At 63.5% G+C, this 18,612-nt stretch overlaps 4 protein-coding genes across 5 annotated transcripts; 2 read left to right on the plus strand and 2 right to left on the minus strand.

Moving 5' to 3' along the window:
• Nucleotides 1-2,349: 2,349 nt before the first annotated feature.
• On the minus strand, nucleotides 2,350-4,692 carry LOC135422098 (sulfotransferase 1A1-like). The gene is made up of 6 exons (XM_064671105.1): nucleotides 4,302-4,692; nucleotides 3,573-3,781; nucleotides 3,257-3,383; nucleotides 3,088-3,182; nucleotides 2,834-3,014; nucleotides 2,350-2,757 (listed from the first exon to the last, which is right to left on the minus strand). Exons 1-6 carry the CDS (start codon nucleotides 4,675-4,677, stop codon nucleotides 2,642-2,644), a joined length of 1,104 nt encoding a protein of 367 aa, XP_064527175.1. The 5' UTR covers nucleotides 4,678-4,692; the 3' UTR covers nucleotides 2,350-2,641.
• A 136-nt stretch (nucleotides 4,693-4,828) lies between these two features.
• DPEP1 (dipeptidase 1) lies at nucleotides 4,829-10,176 on the plus strand. Of its 2 annotated transcripts, XM_064671103.1 has the most exons (11): nucleotides 4,829-5,254; nucleotides 5,639-5,773; nucleotides 6,898-7,030; nucleotides 7,519-7,651; nucleotides 7,738-7,888; nucleotides 7,971-8,040; nucleotides 8,339-8,515; nucleotides 8,597-8,681; nucleotides 8,759-8,834; nucleotides 8,960-9,095; nucleotides 9,594-10,176. In XM_064671103.1, the coding sequence occupies exons 2-11, from the start codon at nucleotides 5,655-5,657 to the stop codon at nucleotides 9,768-9,770; spliced, it is 1,257 nt and encodes a 418-aa protein (XP_064527173.1). In that variant the 5' UTR covers nucleotides 4,829-5,254; nucleotides 5,639-5,654; the 3' UTR covers nucleotides 9,771-10,176. The 2 variants fall into 2 exon arrangements, with proteins under 2 accessions (XP_064527173.1, XP_064527172.1); XM_064671102.1 differs by lacking the exon at nucleotides 4,829-5,254 and having other exon boundaries at nucleotides 5,537-5,773.
• A 797-nt stretch (nucleotides 10,177-10,973) lies between these two features.
• On the minus strand, nucleotides 10,974-15,191 carry CHMP1A (charged multivesicular body protein 1A). Its single transcript, XM_064671107.1, has 7 exons — nucleotides 14,975-15,191; nucleotides 14,766-14,785; nucleotides 14,181-14,258; nucleotides 13,753-13,899; nucleotides 13,420-13,548; nucleotides 13,123-13,310; nucleotides 10,974-12,424 (listed from the first exon to the last, which is right to left on the minus strand). The coding sequence occupies exons 1-7, from the start codon at nucleotides 15,174-15,176 to the stop codon at nucleotides 12,403-12,405; spliced, it is 786 nt and encodes a 261-aa protein (XP_064527177.1). The 5' UTR covers nucleotides 15,177-15,191; the 3' UTR covers nucleotides 10,974-12,402.
• Nucleotides 15,192-15,305: 114 nt separating this feature from the next.
• On the plus strand, nucleotides 15,306-18,375 carry CDK10 (cyclin dependent kinase 10). Its single transcript, XM_064671104.1, has 13 exons — nucleotides 15,306-15,506; nucleotides 15,607-15,679; nucleotides 15,857-15,928; nucleotides 16,018-16,120; nucleotides 16,241-16,322; nucleotides 16,669-16,736; nucleotides 16,976-17,028; nucleotides 17,113-17,182; nucleotides 17,273-17,332; nucleotides 17,418-17,541; nucleotides 17,628-17,767; nucleotides 17,855-17,907; nucleotides 17,977-18,375. Exons 1-13 carry the CDS (start codon nucleotides 15,351-15,353, stop codon nucleotides 18,072-18,074), a joined length of 1,152 nt encoding a protein of 383 aa, XP_064527174.1. The 5' UTR covers nucleotides 15,306-15,350; the 3' UTR covers nucleotides 18,075-18,375.
• The last annotated feature ends 237 nt before the right edge of the window (nucleotides 18,376-18,612 follow it).

Below are 18,612 nucleotides of genomic sequence, written 5' to 3' on the forward strand. Positions count from 1 at the left end.
GCCACGTGCTGTGTGCTGTGAGTCACACGGCATGTGCCATGTGCTGTATGATGTGTGCCATGTGTCCATGTACCTTGTGACACATGCTGTGTGATGCCTGCTGAGTGTCATGTACCATGTGTTGTGTGCTGTGTACCATGTGACCTGTGGTGTGTCATGTGCCATGTGCTGTGTCCATGTATCCTGTGCCACGCAACCATATGATGTGTGCCTTGGGCCATGCATCCCGTGCATGTACCTTGTGACATGTGCTGTAATGTGTCATGTCCCATGGGCCACATGCTGTGTCCCGTGTGCCGTGCATCATATGTCACATACTGTGTGCCATGTGCTGTGTGGCACATGCCATGCACCATGTGCTGTGTGCCATGTGCTCCGTGGTATGTGTCATGCAGTGTTGCATGCCCCATGTGTCTGTCCCATGTGCCATGTGCCGTATCCCGTGTGCCATGTGCTGTGTCCTGTATGCCATGTGCTGTGTTCCATGTTCCATGTGCATTGTCATGTGCCACATGCTGTGTGTTGCGTGTTGTGCCATGTGCTATTTGTCATGTGCCACGTTCCATGTGCCATGCACCATGCTGTGCCATGTGCCGGGCACTGCGCCACGCTGCTACCACGTGCTGTGCGCTGCTGATGCTGGTCCTGTGCCAGCAGATGCTCCTGGGGAGGTGACATCTCCTGGGGCAGGGTATGACCAAGCCAACCACAGGGAGTGAAACTGGAGCCTGGCACAGCAGGGCAGGGGCTGTCCCAGACCCAGTCTTGGGGGTGGCACTGAGCTGGGCTCTGGGATGCTGCCATCACCCCGAGTGAGGGCACGGGTGCCAGACTGTCCCTGTGTGGGCGGACATTCAGTGGGGTGGCCCCGCTGACCCTTGGACACTGCCACCAGTGCAGGACACAGACAGGGGCACAAACAGGGTACACTGCCTGCGCCCCCATTGAATGCCTATATATAGCTCCTGATTCATCTCCCATAAAGCGGGATCCTGGATGTTGCCATGGAAACCCAAACCTGCTGCCTGGGAAGCAGCAGCACTCGCCGGCCCTGGTACGGGCAGGGGGCTGCCCTGGCACCCCAGTCCATAGGGACAGATGGGTGCCCCAGGGCGGGTGTGGGGAGACCCTGTGGTGCTGGGGGTGTCCAGAGTGACCGTGTCAATCTGTACCCACTGGCAGTGCAGAGGGGCTGAGAGGGGTGGCAGGGCTGGCAGGGATACAGGTGTGGCAGGAATGACAGATGTGGCAGAGTTGGTGGGGGTGACAAGAGTGGCAGAGCTGGCAGGCGTGGCAGGACACCAGTGTCACTGTCCCACAGTGCTGCAGACCCCAGAGAGAGTCTCACCACCTCCCCCCTCTCAGCCAAGCCCTGGCCAGGGGCTCTGGTGGTGCCAGGGTCAAGCCTCCACACCCCTCACCCTGGCCCTGTGCTCACCCTGCAGGGGCTGGATCATGAAGCTGGGTAATTATTGACAGTGCCTGCGCTCCACCAGGCAATTCCTCCGGGAGTGGCAGGAGAGGGGCTGGGAGGTGTCCTGCCTGCCTGGGGCACCCCGGAGTGCTGAGGGGGGGGGAGGGAACAAGCTCCCACATGCAAATATCTCAGGAGGGGAGATGGGCAGGGGGAGCATCCCAGCAGGATAGTCAGGACACTGTGACCCCCTCCCAAAGCACTGGGGAGAGCCTGGGGCAGGATGGGGGGCATTGGGGTGCAGGGGTCAGGAAGGGGTGCACTGGGGCAGGATGGAGGCAGTGGGGTGCAGGGGGCTCCAGGGGAGGGGATGCACTGAGGCAGGATGGGGTGTATCAGTGGGCAGGGGGAACTGGGGTGGAAGGGACCCTGGGAGGGGATGTACTGAGGCAGGATGGGGGAATGCTGGGGTGCAGGGGGCCTCTGGAGGGGTTGTGCTGGGGTAGGATGGGGACATCAGAGTGCGGAGGGCACCAGGAAGGGGTGCACTGAAGCAGGGTGGGGGCATTGGGGTGCAGGGGGCACTGGGAAGGGTGCACTGGGGCAAGGTAAGCAGATGTTGGTGTGCAGGTGGCATTGGGAGGGGCTGCCCTGGGGCAGGGAGACTCCAGGGGTGGAGGACCCTGGGTGCTGCTGAAAGAGGTGGCTCTGTGTCCTGGGCTCCACTGGCAAAACCTGTCACCCTGCTATGACCCCCCACAGAGCTCAGCACCCCCCATGAGCCTGGCACCCCGCCACAGCCTGGGCTGGCTGCCTGGCCATTGCTCCTGGCTGCTGATAAGGTCCCAAAGGAAGGGTCCCCACCCCGATGTGTCCCTGATAACTCCAAGGCTTCCCGCTTCCCGCCTGACGCCCGTGGGAACACACGGCCTGCCTGGGAACAGCAATAAATATTTATTTCCGCAGGGCAGGATAGGCGGAAAGAGGGGTCACGGCCATGTGCCCCTGCCTGGGGGGAGTGAAGCCACAGGGAGAGCCACAGTGCACAGCTGGAAAAGTCCCCCATCCCCAGGGAGGTGGCACAGTGCCATGTCCCCCAGCCCCATGGGAACCCCTTGCCCCAGGTGACATCTGGGGGTGTGTTGGGGGGTGCCAAGGGGTGCCTATGCAGAGTGCTCCTGCTGCAATGATTCTCAGCAGGTTGGGGTGAGTGTCCCCCCAGGTCCCTCAGGCCATGGGCCACTGCGTGGGCAGCTCCACATCCCCCATCTCCTCCTGGTAGCGCTGGTTAAAGAGGGCATTTTGCTGGGGAGAGAAGTGGTCACGCCAGTCCCCGACCACACCTGCGGACGGAGGGCAGAGGGAGTCAGGGATGCTGCCCCCGTACTGCCCATATCCCCCCAGGCCCTACCCCCTCACCTTTGCGCATGAAGCGGCCCTGGCTGTGGTCCATGATCTCGGGGGGGATGAGGGAGTAGTTGGCCATGGCGTTGTCCCGCATGGCGGCAAAGCTGCAGTGCTGCTCCAGGGCTGCCAGCGTTCCCGGGGCCAGCGGGCACCCCAGGAAGGTGCTGAGGCGCTGCGCTGTGCCACACAGGTCCTGGGGCAAGGACATGGTCAGCACTGGGCATCAGTGGGGACAGGGACAGGGATGGGAACACTGCAGGGCTCACCTGGTGCAGCTCCTCGTAGGTGACGTAGAGGATGTCCAGGAGGTGCCGCTGGCCCAGCCAGCCCTTGACGTGGTCAAACCAGGAGCCGTAGTGCACTGGGGGGAAGGCAGGGAGTGATGGGGGGCCCTGAGGCTGAGTCCCCCCTGCCAGGGACACCCCCAGCCCTTACCTGTGCCCTCGAGAAACTGCGTGAGGAAGGCATCAAAGGAGCCAGGGTCAGGCAGGAACTTGGCCAGGTGGTGGAAGTGGTAGAAGGAGACAGCGACATCCTTGGGGTTCCTGGCCACATAGATCACCTGGGGGGGACACAGTGTCACCCCCACGGTTGGGAGGATTCTGCTCCACCCGGCTCAGAAAGCTCCTGCTATTTCCCCAGCTGTGGGAAGCCCCATGGGTTCAGGATATCCCTGCGCGGACACCCCCAGGCCGTCAGGAATCCCCCCAGGCCATCAGGGATCCCCCCAGACCACCTGTCTCCCTCTCACCTTGGCCTTGCTGCGCTGCAGGGCAGGGGCCAGGACGTGGGCGGGCATGTGGGTGGTGAGCAGCCGGGGGGTCTCTGTGTCCCGCAGAGCCTCCCGGCAGTAGATCTGCTCCAGCCAGGGAGCCCGCTCCCAGTTGGGAATGGTCTTGGCTGGGCGGGCGTCCCCAAGGCTGAACATCAGCGTCAGGATCTCCTGCATCCAGGTGGTGCCTGTGGAGGTGGAAGTCAGGGCAGGGCCAGCTCAGCATAGGGCAGTGCATGGCATAGCACCACGGCATGGCATGGAATGGCATGGCTCAGCACAGCATGGCACTGCAATGGCACGTGCCATTGGATGGCACAGCATGCTGTGGAGCAGATCAGCACAACTTGGCTTGGCATGGAATGGCTCAGCTCAGCCTGGCCTGTCCTGTCCCATCCTGGCCAGTCCCATCCCAACCTATCCTGTCCCATCACAGCTCAGCTCATCCCGGGGCAGCAGCTCGGATGGCAGTACCATGTGGCCCCCCTAGACCCCCACAAAGACACCACTCTGGGGCTGGAACAGTGTGGGGCAGCAGCACAGGGTATTCGGGGGGCGGGAGCCGCTGGCCAGGGGTCCCCACGCTGTGCCAGTGGTCCAGGTGTCCCCGAGCCCAGCCCCCTCCCAGCCCCGGCGGTAGAGCCCGACCCGTGCCCACCCTCCAGCCGGAGGTCCCCAGCGCTGTCCCCTTGTCCCCCCGCCCCTCACCCGATTTGGGGTAGGTGGCGATGAGCACATCGGTGGGGCGGAAGGCGAAGGCAGCGGCGAAGCCGAGGGACTCCTGGGTGTGAAGGTGGCCGGGCAGGGTGATGCCCGCGAAGGTCTCGGTCACTTCCATGCGATCCATGGCCCGCCCGGGTGGGACGCGCCGGGCGCCGCTTAAATAGCGCCGAAAGAGGAAGCGGCCCCGGCGGGCGGGGGGCTGGACTCCCCCGGCACATTCCTGCCGGGAAGCCGAGAATCCGGCCGCACTGGGGCCATCGACGGGAGAGCGCTGCTGGCAGGGGCTGGAGACACCCGGGATGGGGTGGGATGGGATTGGGTAGAATGCAGGGGGGGTGTGGGATGGGATGGGTTCCTGCATGCCCAGACCCACAATCGCGTCCAGGAGAGTCGGGGGAGCCGGGTCACCTCGACAAGGGCACCGGGAAGCATTGCCGGCCACAGCAGCCCACGGTGACCCTGAGAGGTGCCAGTCCTGCACCGTGCCCCACCCTGGGCTCCCCACAGCTGGCACCACGCAACAGGAAGGGATTCCCATCCCAGCCCACACCAAGATGAGGTGGCCAGCTGGACCGACCACCTCCATGTGGCTCCATGCCATTCCCAGCAGCCCCACCAAGGCCTTGCTGGGAAGGACACCACAGCCCCCGTGCCAGAACCAGCTGGGATGCTCAGTCCCCACAGACAACGGTGCCTCAGTTTCCCCTCAGGATACTTCAGGGCGGGGGATCCCAGCACGCGTGGAGGACCATCAGCAGCTCCACACCATGGCTGTGCCACCCCGACTGCTGCCCCCGGCATGTGGCGGCTCCAGCGCCGTGGTGGGGGGTGGCTCTGGGGTGGCTGGAGCCCATCCCAGCCCTGCCGCCGCACGCAAGCTGGAAAACATAATTCAGAGCCGTCACAGACAGCAGCTGCCTGAGCGTCCCAGGGCCAGGGTGAGTGGGGACAGGGGTTCCGGGGGTGCCTGGGGTGCCAGTGCTAGGCTGGGGGTGCCCATGGATGCCAGTGCTGGGGAGGCAAAGGCGGGGATGGGCCTGGCACTTTCCCAACCACAAAAAATCTGGGCTTTATTAGAGGGGCTGGGAGCGTCACCGCGGCTCAGCAGAGAGGCCCCGGCACGGCACAGCCACCGGGACTGGGCTGAGGGAGGCTGTGGCCATGGAGCCCCGGCACTGCCAGGCGGGCACAGGGCACCCAGGGAGGGGCAACGCCATGCTCCTGGTTATTCATTGACGGCGGGAGAGGACGGCAGGAGCGGGGCAGCCATCCTGGTGCATGTGCTCACACGGTGGTGGCAGGTCATCCCTTTTCCTCAGCAGCATCCAGCAGGAGAAGATGCCGGACAGGAGTGTGTGGGTGCTGGCACTGGCACTGGCACTGGCACTGCCCTGTGCTGGGCAGCAGTACCAGGAGGAGGCCGAGCGCATCATGACCACCACGCCAGTCATCGACGGGTGAGCAAAGGTCGTCTGGGCCTCAGGGTGCCCAGCTGCTCCAGCACCCTGGGAAAAACCCAGCTGGGAAACCCTACTGGGACAGGCCGATGGGGGATTCCTGTGCTGGGCACCTCAGGGCTGCGCAGAGACAGGGATCAGTTTTCCCAGGGGATCCCTGTGCTGGGCACCCTCGGGCGTGCAGGGACAGGGGACAGCTTTCCCAGGGAATTTCCATGCTCAGCATTCCTGGGGCCATGCAGGGCAGCTTTTCCAAGGGATCCTCGTGCTGAGCACCCCAGGGCTGTGCAGAGAGAGGGGACAGCTTTCCCAGGGGATTCCGTGGGACCATCTGTGCAGCTGAGGGGATCCCCAGGGCAGTGCAGCCCAGCAGGAGTGGGCAGGGTGCCAGGAAGTTGGAGTCAGGCTTCCCCGCGGGAAGTCCCTGCTTGGGGCAAGTGAGTCAGTCCTGTGGAGTTATGTCTTAAGGGATGTCCCCAGTCTGTTCTCAGGAGGTTCCAATCCCCCACAGGAACCCCCTGTGGCACCAGTGCTGTGCCACAGCAGTCACTGGAAGAGGGAGCAGGACAGGGGGAGCCAGGGGTGTGGGACTGTGATGCAGGGGGGAGAAGTGGGAGCCAGCCTGTGGGCCTTGCCCCCCCCCGCAGCACTTCCCCAGTGGCACTGCTGGGTGCAGGAAAAGGGTGGCAGGATGTCCCTGCAGTGGTGGCATCCCACAGAGGAGATGGTGGTGGTAACGTCCTGCCTGAGGGATGCTGTGCTGGCTCCCCGGGTGCAAGGGGTTGTGGGGGATGGGGATGGAGGCTTGGAGGGGTGCACAGGAGGGTCCTCCAGGAGGTCCCATGTGGGGCTGTCCCCACATGGGCTGGCTCCTGTTTGGAGCTGCTTGGGTGGCTTTTGGCAGAGGGGTCAGATGAGTGGGTAGATGGCAGGAAGGATGATGGATGGATGGATAACAGATGGAAGATGGATAGGTGGATGGATGGATGGAAGGATGGGTGGATGGATGGATGAATGGAATGACAGCCAGATGCAGGGACTGTGTGTGCAGCCAGCCAGGAAGCTGGGCAGCAGGAGGGCAGAGGGCCAGGCTTCCCCTCAATGCCTCTCCTTGCCCTGCCCAGGCACAACGACCTGCCCTGGCAGCTCCTCAAGAGGTTCAACAACCAGCTGAGGGTCTCAGCAGCCAACCTGACACTGCTGAACGACACCCACACCAACATCCCCAAACTGCGCCGTGGACACGTGGGCGGGCAGGTGGGATGGCACAGTGGGGGGGGGCACCAGGGCAGGTGCTGGGGAGAGCAGGGGGCACCAGGGTGTGCAGGGTCACCAGTGAGGGCACTGGGGAGCATAGGGGGCAATGGGGATGACAGGGACACTGGGGAGGGCACCGGGGCAGGCAGGGTTCCCTGGGGTGGGCAGGGGCACCAGGAAGGGCACTCAGATGGGCAGGGACAATGGGATGGGTACCAGGGTGGACACCAGAGTGGATAGAGGGCACTGGAAAGAACACTGGTGTGGGTACCAGGGTGGGAAGAGGTCACGGGGGTGGGCATGGATACTGGTGAGAGCACTGGGAAGGACATTAGGTCAGGCAAGATGCACTGGGAAGGACACTGGGATGGGCAGGGGCACTGGGGAAGGCACCGGGACTAAGGCGGGTACTGAGGCGGGCAAGGGCACCAGGGTGGGTGGCAGCGGTCCCGGGTCTGTGTCCCCATGCTGATGGGGTACCTGGGCAGTTCTGGTCCGTGTATGTACCCTGTGAGACGCAGAACAGGGACGCGGTGAAGCGCACCCTGGAGCAGATCGATGTGGTGCAGCGCATGTGCGACCTGTACCCAGAGACCTTTGAGTGCGTCACCGACAGTGCTGGTGAGGGGGCACGGGGCTGGGGCATGGGGGGCTGGAGGTGCTGGTGTGCTGTGCCCACCCCACCTGATGCCCCCCACCCTCCACAGGCATCCGGAATGCATTCCTGAGTGGGAAGGTGGCCAGTCTCATGGGGGTGGAGGGCGGCCACTCCATCGACAGCAGCCTGGGCGTCCTGCGCACCTTCTACCGCCTGGGCGTGCGCTACATGACCCTCACTCACAACTGCAACACTCCCTGGTAGGACCCCGGGCATGAGGGAACCAGGATGGCATGGGGGGTGTGGTCAGGGGGCTGCCCTGATGCTCTCCTCGCTCCACAGGGCTGACAACTGGTTGGTGGACACCAAGGAGGAAAAGCCAGTGCACCATGGCCTCTCAGCCTTTGGGAAGGTGAGGAACAGCAATGGCAGCAATGCCTAGGAGCAGTGGCTGAGGGGGGACATGGCACTGGCACCCACCAGCTGGGTGATTTGCCCTGGGTGCAGTGTCCTACCCATCCATAATCCATACATTCTTCATCCATCCACCCATCCATCCATCCACCCACCCACCCACTCATCAGTCCCATCTGCCAAAAGCCACTCAAGCAGCTCCAGCTGTGGGCTGGGGACAGGTTACTCCAGGGGACCCTCCCATGCCTCCCTCCACACCCTCATCCCTGTTCCCATCCTGGTCCCTGTCTCTGCAGACAGTGGTGGAGGAGATGAACCGCCTGGGCATGATTGTGGACCTGGCCCACGTCTCGGTGGATACGATGAAGGTTGTGCTGAACATCTCCAAAGCCCCCGTCATCTTCAGCCACTCGTCTGCCTACGCCCTCTGTGCTCACCGCCGCAACGTGCCCGACGATGTGCTGCAGCTGGTGGTGAGCAGGGGCACGGCCAGGGCAGGCCAGGGGACACTGGAGGCTGTGGGGGGCCATGGGGCTCAGTACTCTTTCCTCCAGGCCTCCACGGGCAGCCTGGTGATGGTCAACTTCTACAATGACTACGTGACCTGCAAGAACACAGCCACACTGGCTGATGTTGCAAGTGAGGTGGTGTCCGGGTGGGTGGGGCACAGCAGCGATGCCCCTGTCCCACTCACCTCAACCCCCCTGTGCCCACAGACCACATGGACTACGTGAAGAAGGTGGCCGGGGCCCAGTCTGTTGGCTTTGGTGGGGACTACGATGGGGTCACACGGTAAAGGGGGTGATGGGTGCGGGATGGGCTGTGCTGGTGGGACGGGGGGGGGAATCTCCCCTGTGCCCTGTGTGGGCAGTTGGGGTGTGCAGGGGTGGCCCAGCTGTGAGCTGTGGGTGGCACAGGCTCCCCACTGGCCTGGAGGATGTCTCCACCTATCCTGCACTGGTGGCCGAGCTGCTGGCAAGGAATTGGACAGAGCAGGAGGTGAAGTTGGCCCTGGCTGAGAACCTGCTCCGGGTCTTCAGCAAGGTGGAGGAGGTGAGTGGGGCATGGGGAGCACTGGGATGCACAGGGCAAGCAAGGGGACAGTGGGAGCACAGGGATACTTGGGCCATGGGGACACAAGGGGCACTGGGTACACTGGGCACAGGGATGTACAGGGCATGGGGACACACGGAACAGGGAACACATGGTGCACAGGGGCACTTGGGGCATGGGGACACATGGAATACGGGACATGGGGAACAGGGACACTTGGGGCATGGGGACATAGGGAATAGGGGACACATGGGGCACAGGGACATTTTGGTCATGGGGTCACCTGCAGCAGCAGAGACAGGTGGAACATCAGAACTTGTGGCATTCAGGGATTTATGGGGATGTGGTTCATGGTTTGGCACTGGGACACGCAGAGCAGGGGATGAATGGACATGTGTGGGATGGCATGGGGCGGCACAGGGATGTGCGGGGTAGCAGGGCTGTGTGGGGCCCAGGCACTGCCCCTCGCAGCAGGAGCCCACCTTATCCCCACGTCAGGTGAAGGGGACCCTGCAGGGCACACCTGCCCATGAGACACCCATCGCCTTCGAGGAGCTGGACGGGACGTGCAGGACCAGCTACGGGTACTCCAATGGCTCCGGCACAGCCCGGCTCCTGCCCGCAGCCCTGGCACTGCCGCTGGCACTGGCCCTGCGCCTCTCCCTGCTCTCTTAGCATCCAACTGCCACCGTGGCCCTACCACCCTGCCCGGGGGCTGCCGGGTTGGGCACAATCCTGCAGCCCTTCCTGCCGGAACCATCCGCAAAATAAACCCGTGGCTCGAGCAGTGCCGGCAGCGACTGTCAGTGTGGGACCTGCGGGGACCCAGCGCCCACAAGCTCCTGGTTGGGATGATGAGCCACTCTGGCATGTCACGGGGCACCCTCGCGTGTCATGGGCCACTCTGGCATGTCACCAGTTGGGCAGAGGAGTCGGGTCCCGGTGGGTGCCCTCCCCGGGCACCAGGACGCCATAACTGCACCGGGAGTGACACATCCCGGCAACACCTGGCCAGGGCGGCAGCGCTGCCTCCGCAGGATGCTTCCATTAATCATTAGTTAATTAATTGGCTACTCAATTATCTCCTTAGCAATTTCCTCTCACATTCGGGAACAGCCTGTCTTCGGAGCGGAGGCGGAAGAACAGATAGGAGAAGGAGAGCCATCTTCCTGTGGTATTCAGGATTTGGCTGGGGCACAGAGCCCTCTGCCAGCCCGGCACGGGGAGGGGAATGGGGACACGGAAGAGAATGGGGACGGAGAAGGGATGAGCACGCGGAAGGGACGGGAACAGTGAAGGGATGAGCACGGGGAACGGACAGGCACGGAGAAGGGATGGGTACAGCACGGGACGGGAACAGGGAAGGGATCGGAGCACAGAAGGCTGCACCACCAGCCCCGCAGCCCCATCCCCGCCTGTGAGGCTGCTGTGGGCAGGTGCCGATGGCAGAACCGGGGTGTAGAGCACTGGGGGTCCCTCGGTGGGCTGACAATCCCAGGATATCCCCTTGGAAAGCCCGGCTTGTCCCCACGAGGGCCAGAGAACGGCACAGGGAACTGGGCCGATCCAGCCCTGCTGTGGAAGGGAGCTGGTCTCGAGCTGCCTCAGCCTCCCCAAGCTCCTGCTCACTCCGGTCACCCCTGGTTTGGCCACACGAAGGGGATGGGTCCCTGCAGGGGTGCAATGAGCGGTCCTTCCCCTCCAGCACTCCCAGAGCTGATACCCTTAGTCACTTCCCGGCCCCTGGATGGGCAGAGGCTGTGGGGGCAGGAGCAGCCCCTTCTTCTTCCTCTCCTCAGCTCCAGGGCAGCCCCTCGGCACCAGGTCCTGTCCCAGGGCAGGACCACAGCCCCGCCCCTGCATCCCAACACACACAGAAGGAGTCCAGGGATTGTTTATTTAAATCCACGAGAGGGGAGGGGCACGGTCTGGGGAAAAAGAAGGCAAATGACACAAGCTTAAAAAAAAATCACCAAGGAAACCACGGAGACAGAGCCCAGGGGGGAAGGAGCAGGTCCAGGGCCCCCAGCCCCACAGGAACACTGTGCAGAGGGGCAAGAGCTAGGCACAAATCTCTGGGGTCCTCCTGCTTCCTGCTCAGCCCATCAGGAGGTGACACAAGATCCAAATGCTCTAGCATAAACCAAAGCCACCCCCTCCTCCTCCTTGGCACAGAGGAAGGCTCCGTGTCACCAGCCACACGCTGCCAAGGCCATTCAACTCAGGAAAAATAATCAGAGCAGCTGGAAGTGTTTGTGCTTTGAGTGCTGGGGAGGTGACCCTGTAGCCCCCGAGGCCCCCTCCCCACCCAGAGGTCAAAGTTCCTCCTGCAAGAGCCAAAGGAAACAGCGCTTCCTTCCTGGAGAGCTTCCAGCAATCCAGCAGCTCTGTGACCAGGGGTCACATGAGAGGGGCACAAACACCTTCAGCCCCAGGGGAAGGTGAAGGGGGATGAGCAGCAAGAGGGCACACGGGGAGCAGCCCCCACTCCCAGCCCAGTGCCAGCAGCTGGAGGGGACAGCAGATATCCAGGAATGAGGCACAGGGAGCGAGGCAGAACTGCTCTGGGATGGTTCAGCATTCCTGGTCACACCCATTGGGCGGGGGGGGGGGGACATTTGGGGACGTGTCTGCAGCCACCACAGCTGCTGCAATCTGCTCCCAGTGCTGGACATGTGTCCTCACTGGTCCAAACTGGAGGTCAGGGCCAAGATAATCATTTCCAGCTGGCAGTGGCTGGGGAGTGTGTGGATTGACACGCACAGGGCTGGGCAGGAAGGGTGCTCCAAAGGGCACTTCGTGGTATGGGGCTGGGGGGGGTGTCGGCCTGGTGGGATATGGGGACAGTGACTGGGAGGGAACGGATTCCATGGTGTCACCGCCCCTTCCTGCAAGGCACTGACCTCCCCAGACCCACAGCCGGGCATAGGGCTCTTCCCACAGGGAATCTCCCTGCTCCTCCCTAATAGCTCCTGGGGAACCCACAGCGCAGCCCCAGAACAGGGAACATCAGAGGAGTTGAGGAGCAGCACCCCGAGACCAGGAGAGTCCCCTTAGTGTTCCATCAGCAGCGGGACATGGGGCACTGCCAAGCACCAGCAGCACCCCCCAACTTAAACCCCCCTAAAATCAGCCCCAGCAAAGCGTTCCTCAGCCCCGCCAGGATCAGCGCCTCCCCAGGGAAGGGCCGTCACCCCCAGAGGAACAGTCTCGAGGCAGGGGGGGCTGGGGACGGGGGCGGGAGGGGGTCCCGGCCCCTCCCCCCGCGGCCGTTCCAGCGATGCCGTCGGCAGGGGCCACCGGAGCCTCAGTTCCGCAGGGCAGCCAACCTGGAAGGGAGAGCAGGAGAGGGAAGGGAGTCAGAGCAACAGGAACAGCCACAGCTCGGGAGCACCAGTGTGTCCAGGGAACAGATCTGCCTGGGAACTTCCCAGAAATTCTGCTCTGGAGCCACAGCTATGGCGGCTGAGGGTGAACTCAGGGCGTCCATCATGGACACAGCAGAGGCGGTGTGGAGAGCAGATTCCTTACTCCTCTTCTCCTCCTGGTCCCCGTCCCCAGGTTGTCCCCACTCCTGGTCCCTCTCCCTGCGCTGTTCCCACACTGCAGCCCCGGGGCTGTGCCCAGATGGGCCCGTGGTGCTGTGGGGGGGCAGGGAAGGAAGCACAGCAGCTCCTCCTGGGGCAGTTCCAGGCAGAGCAGCTGTTCCAGAGCCGTCTGCAGGGCAGTGCCAAGTGCTCCCTGAGCAGAGCATCTGCCTGAGAGCAAGTGTGGAGCAGGGGGGAGGTCTGTCCTACCCCTCTCCCACCCATCCTACCCCTCTCCCACCAGTCTTGGCCCTCTCTTATCCACTGTCCAGTGCCAAACCCATCCTCTTCCCAGGCCACAGTGGCCCCACAGCCTTGAGGACTTTCTCGAGCATGAGGGAGGGGGCTCAGCCCCCTGGGATGGGCCAACTCTTTCCCTTCATGCTGGTGAGAGCTCCCTGGAAGGACTAGAAGTGCCCAGGAACCAGGAAAGCACCAACCTCCGAGACAGCTGGTCCTCCTGGGAGCGCACAGAGCTCTCCCCCACGGCTGAGGCCCCCTCTGGCAGCTGGCTCAGCTGGTCCATGATCTCCAGCCCATTCTCCTCGGCAATCTGCACAATCAGACTGTCCACCTGCTCCTGTGGCGTGCTCAGCGTGGTGGCAGAGCTCATGGAGTCCTCCATGACCTGGAACACACACAGCCCTTTCACCTTGCACGGCTCCTCTACCCTGAGACCCGGCGGGGATCCCACCAGGATCCCACCCTCCCTGTCCCCCTGGGCCCCCGTCACTCACCGACGTGTGAACATCCAAGTTCTGCACCTGCTGCTCGAATTTGTCCATCACTGCCGACACCTTCTGCAGGTCCATGGAGCTCAGGGCCTTGTCCAAGGCCTTGGTCACCTGAGCCATGTTCTTTGTCACCTGCAAGAGAAGATTTCTTCAGGGCTGCCCTGAGGGCAATGGATAAATCCGAGCCCTGCTGTGAGGCCCTCCAAGATAGGATGAACTGACCCCACCAGGCTTGGTGGGGTCACTCTGGGGGACGGGGGAGCCCAAGGTGTTTGGATGCAACTCCAGGGAGGGGAAGCTCCATCCTGAATCCACATATCCCCCCGAGGCTCTTACCCCCTTCATGGTGACGGCTGTCTGCACCTTGGAGGCCACGGCATCCACCCTGGATGCCATCCGGAGCCAATTGAGCCCCTCATTCTTCTTCCGGATGGCGTTCTCGGCATAGACTCGGGCACATTCCACGTTCTTCTGCTGCAGGGCCTGGGACACAGGGAATCCCTGCTCAGAGACCCCCCCCATGGCCTCAAACCATCACAGTGGGGGGTTCCCAGCAGGGAACAGCTCCCCCAGGAGCTGGGAATGCCCTGGGTCAGGAATTAAACCCCTCCTGGTGTTGCTGGATGTGCCACGTCCCCCTGGCAGATTCAGGAATGGAGGGTGGGGAGGGGACCTGCCCCTTCCCTGCCCCCCCCCAGAGCAGGAGTGGGGATCTCCAGCTGCCCCCATGGAGCTGAGCTCCCCCAGGATGGACCCCTACCCACCTTTTTGACCTTGGCTTGCTCAGCCTTGGAGTCCTTCTCAGCTTTCTTGGAGAGTTTCTCCAGCTGCTTTGCTGTGAACTGGGGAAAACAGAGGCAGAGTCATGGGATGCATCGGGTGGGAAGGGACTTCAAACACTATCCAGTCCCATCCCTGCCATGGGCCGGGACATCATCCACTAGCCCAGGTTGCTCCAAGCCCTGTCTAACCTGGCCTTGGACACTTCCAGGGATGGGGCAGCCACAGCTTCTCTGGACAACCTGAGACAGGGCCTCACCCCGTTCCTAGGGCAGGATTTATCCCCGTATTCCACCCTACCCACCCTCTGGAGTAGGAACCATCCTCCCGTGTCCCAGTCCCAGTGCCCACCCGGCCCAGCCCAGCTACCTCCCACCGGCCTCTGCTGCCCGACCCACTGCCTGTGGCACCCCCGGACACTCCCGCGAGTCGAGGCTCCTCCCGTGACGGTCCTGCCGCAGGAGGAGCCCCGATGAGGCCGAACCAGCGGTGGAACCGGCCCCGGGACCGTCTCGGGACCGGCGAGACGGGACGGAGAGGAGGCGGAGGGGTCGCCGCTGTGCCCTCACCTTCAGCTGGAAGAGCGTGTCTGGAAGGGAAGGAGAGCACAGCGTCAGCGACACGGCCGGGACCGGGGGATCGGGGTACCGGAGAACCGGGAGCCCCACCACCGCGTCCTGGCCCTCGGTCTCAGCTCCTGCCTCCCGCCCTCAGCTCCGCCCTCAGGCCCAGCCGCAGCCCCCCCGGGAGCCTCCAGTACGGCCCAGCCCCCCAGTACCGTCCATCCTGTCCCGCCGCCGCTTCCGGGTTCCGCCGCCGCTTCCGGGATCCGCATCCACCGCTTCCGGGGGGCGCGAGCCGAGTCTCGCGAGAGAGACAAAGCCGCAGGGGCGTGGGGGGTTAGACGGGAGGGGCGGGGTCACTGGTATGGAGGCGTGGCCAATGCACAGATAGGCGTGGTTAAACATGGGCGGGACCATATATCGGGGCGTGATCACACATCGGGGGCGGGGTCCGCCTGGGACGAGCCGGCACTGTCGGGACTACAGAGGGGCGGGGCCATGTAGGGAGAAGGCCGCTATTGGTCTCTCCCGAGCAACCGTTGCCAGGGGCAACGAGGGTAGGTGGGGGCCTGCGTTCAGGAGGCACGGCGCATGCGCAGGGTGGGCTCCGCCATGGCGGACACGACGGCGGAGGCTGAGCCGGGATCGCCCGAGCCGGGACCGGCACCGGCCGAGCCCGAGCTGGAGCCGCTCCGGCTGCGCCGCCTGCGCGGCGATGGCTTCTTCGAGGTGCCGGCCGCAGACCGGGTGAGCGCAGCGGGTCCCCCGGGGTGTGAGAAAGCGCGTGGGGGGTCCCGGTGACGAGCCTCCGGGGCGGCACCGCCTGGACGCGGCTCTTTGGTTCCAGCTGGGCCGGTGCCGCAGCGTGAAGGAGTTCGAGAAGCTGAACCGGATTGGAGAGGGCACGTACGGCATCGTGTGTGAGTGAGAAGCCCTTGCCCCTCACAGAATCGCGGCACGGTTGGGGTGGGGAGGGTCCTTGAGCCCACCCAGTTCCACCCCCGCGGGGGCGCGTTGGGCTGGGGGGGCCGAGGCTGCGGCTGCTCCTCAGCGGCGGTCGGGACAAACCACGTGTGCGTGGTCTGTGCTGCCCCCAGACCGCGCCCGGGACACACTGACGGACGAGACGGTGGCGCTGAAGAAGGTGCGGATGGACAACGAGAAAGATGGTACAGAACGAAGGAAGGGAACGGGGGCTGCCGCAGCTCCAGCTCTGGCTCCGAGCCGTCCTGAAGCAGTTGTTCATCCCTCCCCGCAGGAATGCCCATCAGCAGCCTGCGGGAGATCACCCTGCTCCTGCAGCTCCGGCACCCCAACATCGTGGAGCTGAAAGAGGTGGTTGTGGGGAACCACCTGGAGAGGTGAGAGCAGAGTCCCCTCTCTTGTCCTCCCTCTGCCCTCCAGCCCCCCTCAGGCCCTTGAGCCCCCTCAGCACACAGACCTGTTCTGGGGGAGCTCCGACCATGTTTTGTCTCTGACAGTATTTTCCTGGTGATGGGTTACTGTGAGCAGGACCTGGCTAGCCTTCTGGAGAACATGCAGACGCCTTTCTCGGAGGCTCAGGTATGAGGTGGGTCAGGATTTGGGTCCAGCATCCCTGAGAGAATGCTGTCACTCCCACCAAAACACCCCCAGCACCACAGGGGGCTCCCTGGACCTTGTGCTGGGGGACTCCAGGGATTCTGAGGGAGTGTGGGCTCTCACAGAAGCCTCCAAGAACTTTCCAGCCTGGATTTTGGGGTGGAGCAGACTGGCAGGGAAATGGAGCTGGGAGAAAATGCCCCCACAGAACCCTTGGGAGGACATGGGGATGGGGGGACTGCAGGACACCCTGGTGGGTTTGACCTCCACGGGTTTTCTCAGAGGGGGCTGCTCCCGCAGAGATTGGAGCTCCTGTCTCTGTCTGCAGGTGAAGTGTATCATCCTGCAGGTGCTCAAGGGCCTGCAGTACCTCCACGAGAACTACATCATCCACAGGTGGGAGCAGCAGGATGGAGCTGGTGAGGGAAGGGGGTGTCAGGGGACACCTCCCACAGCCCGGGACTGAGCAGCTCCAGTTGAGGGTTTGGTGCCCATCAGTGGCTCCATGTGGGAGCACCAGCAGGGCAGGGAGGCCCTGGAATGATGGGATTGGCTTCTCCTCATCATGGCTCAGCTCCAGGGTGCAGAGGAGCCATGCTGAGGATGGTGCTGAGCAGCCACTCTGTGCCTCACAGGGACCTGAAGGTCTCCAACCTGCTGATGACCGACAAGGGCTGTGTGAAGATAGGTGAGTCCTGGCAGCTCCATCTGCTCCATGCCATGGGCGGAGCTCAGAGTTCGGCTCCCTCCTGACCCAGAGCCTCTGTTGCAGCTGATTTCGGCCTGGCTCGCACCTACGGGATGCCCCCCAAGCCCATGACCCCCAAAGTGGTGACGCTGTGGTGAGTGGCCATGCCGGGGGTGAGTCCCCACAGCGGGGCAGGGGTGGCTCACAGCGGGGCCGGCTCTGCCACGGAGCGTCCCCTGTGCAGGTATCGTGCGCCGGAGCTGCTGCTGGGCATGACCACCCAGACCACCAGCATTGACATGTGGTAAGGGGGGCTGCCCAGGCGGGGGCTGGGGAGGGGCTGCAAACCGGGGGGGGGGTTAATGGGGAGCTCCTCCTGTGCTCCTCAGGGCCGTAGGCTGCATCCTGGCTGAGCTGCTGGCACACAAACCACTGCTGCCAGGCACCTCCGAGATCCACCAGATCGACCTCATCGTGCAGCTGCTGGGGACGCCCAACGAGAACATCTGGCCAGTGAGAGCTCCCTGCCAGTCCTGCCTGCTCTCCCTGCCAATCCCTGCCTGCTCCCTGCCCCCTCCTCACACTCTTGACTCCCCCAGGGTTTCTCCAAGCTGCCCTTGGCCAGCCAGTACACCCTCCGGAAGCAGCCCTACAACAACCTGAAGCACAGATTCCCCTGGCTGTCAGAGGCTGGGCTGCGTCTGCTCAACTTTCTCTTCATGTATGATCCCAAGAAGAGGTATGAGCCAGGCACGGCAGGGAACCTGCCTCACACTGTCCCCTGGGCTAGGGTGGGGGTATCTGTCACATCCCCTTGTCCCCACAGGGCCACGGCCAAGGACTGCCTGGAGAGCTCCTACTTCAAGGAGAAGCCCCTGCGTAAGTACCCCCCTCCTGGGGCTGGGCTGGGGGGCTCTGGGCCCTGCTGACCCTCTCTGTGCCCTGCAGCCTGTGAGCCAGAGCTGATGCCCACCTTCCCACATCACCGCAACAAGCGGGCAGCGGGCACGGGGCCAGAGAGCCAGGCCAAGCGGAGCAAGCCCTGAGCTGATCCATGGAGGCATGCACAGTGTGTCCCAGCTGGGACATCCTCCCTTGGCCCAACAGCCCTGGCACTGTGGGCTCTGTCTGTTCCCAGCACACCTCCCAGATCCATTTCCCTGCAGGGGACTAGCAGGTTCCAGTCTGGGGCTGGGGGATCGCAGCACCAGAGAAAGGAGAGTGGAGAGACAGGGCCCAGAGCCCTCTGTGATTAGCAGGGTCAGCCCTGTCCCAGGGGGGGCTCAGCCAGTGCTGCCTGTGGGGGGAACCCTGACTTTGCTGTCAATAAAAACATGTCAGCGGTAACAGGAGGAGTGAATGGCCTCGTGCCTTGGTGCCAGAGGCACTGGGAGAAACCACGGCCTTGCTATGCTTCCTGTGTGCCCCACATCCCTCTCTGGGGACAAGGAGATCCTTGGCATGAGGACACCTCTGTGACACCCTAGGCTGTGCCCCTCTTTAAGTGGATCCTGGCCCTGCTCCCCTGGGGGAGGCAGGAGCTGCTCCCAGGGGGCCGTGCTGTTGGCTGTCACCACAGGCCCT

This window comes from Pseudopipra pipra, chromosome 14, assembly GCF_036250125.1.
Source record: "Pseudopipra pipra isolate bDixPip1 chromosome 14, bDixPip1.hap1, whole genome shotgun sequence".
In the NCBI taxonomy this organism is placed as follows: domain Eukaryota; kingdom Metazoa; phylum Chordata; class Aves; order Passeriformes; family Pipridae; genus Pseudopipra; species Pseudopipra pipra.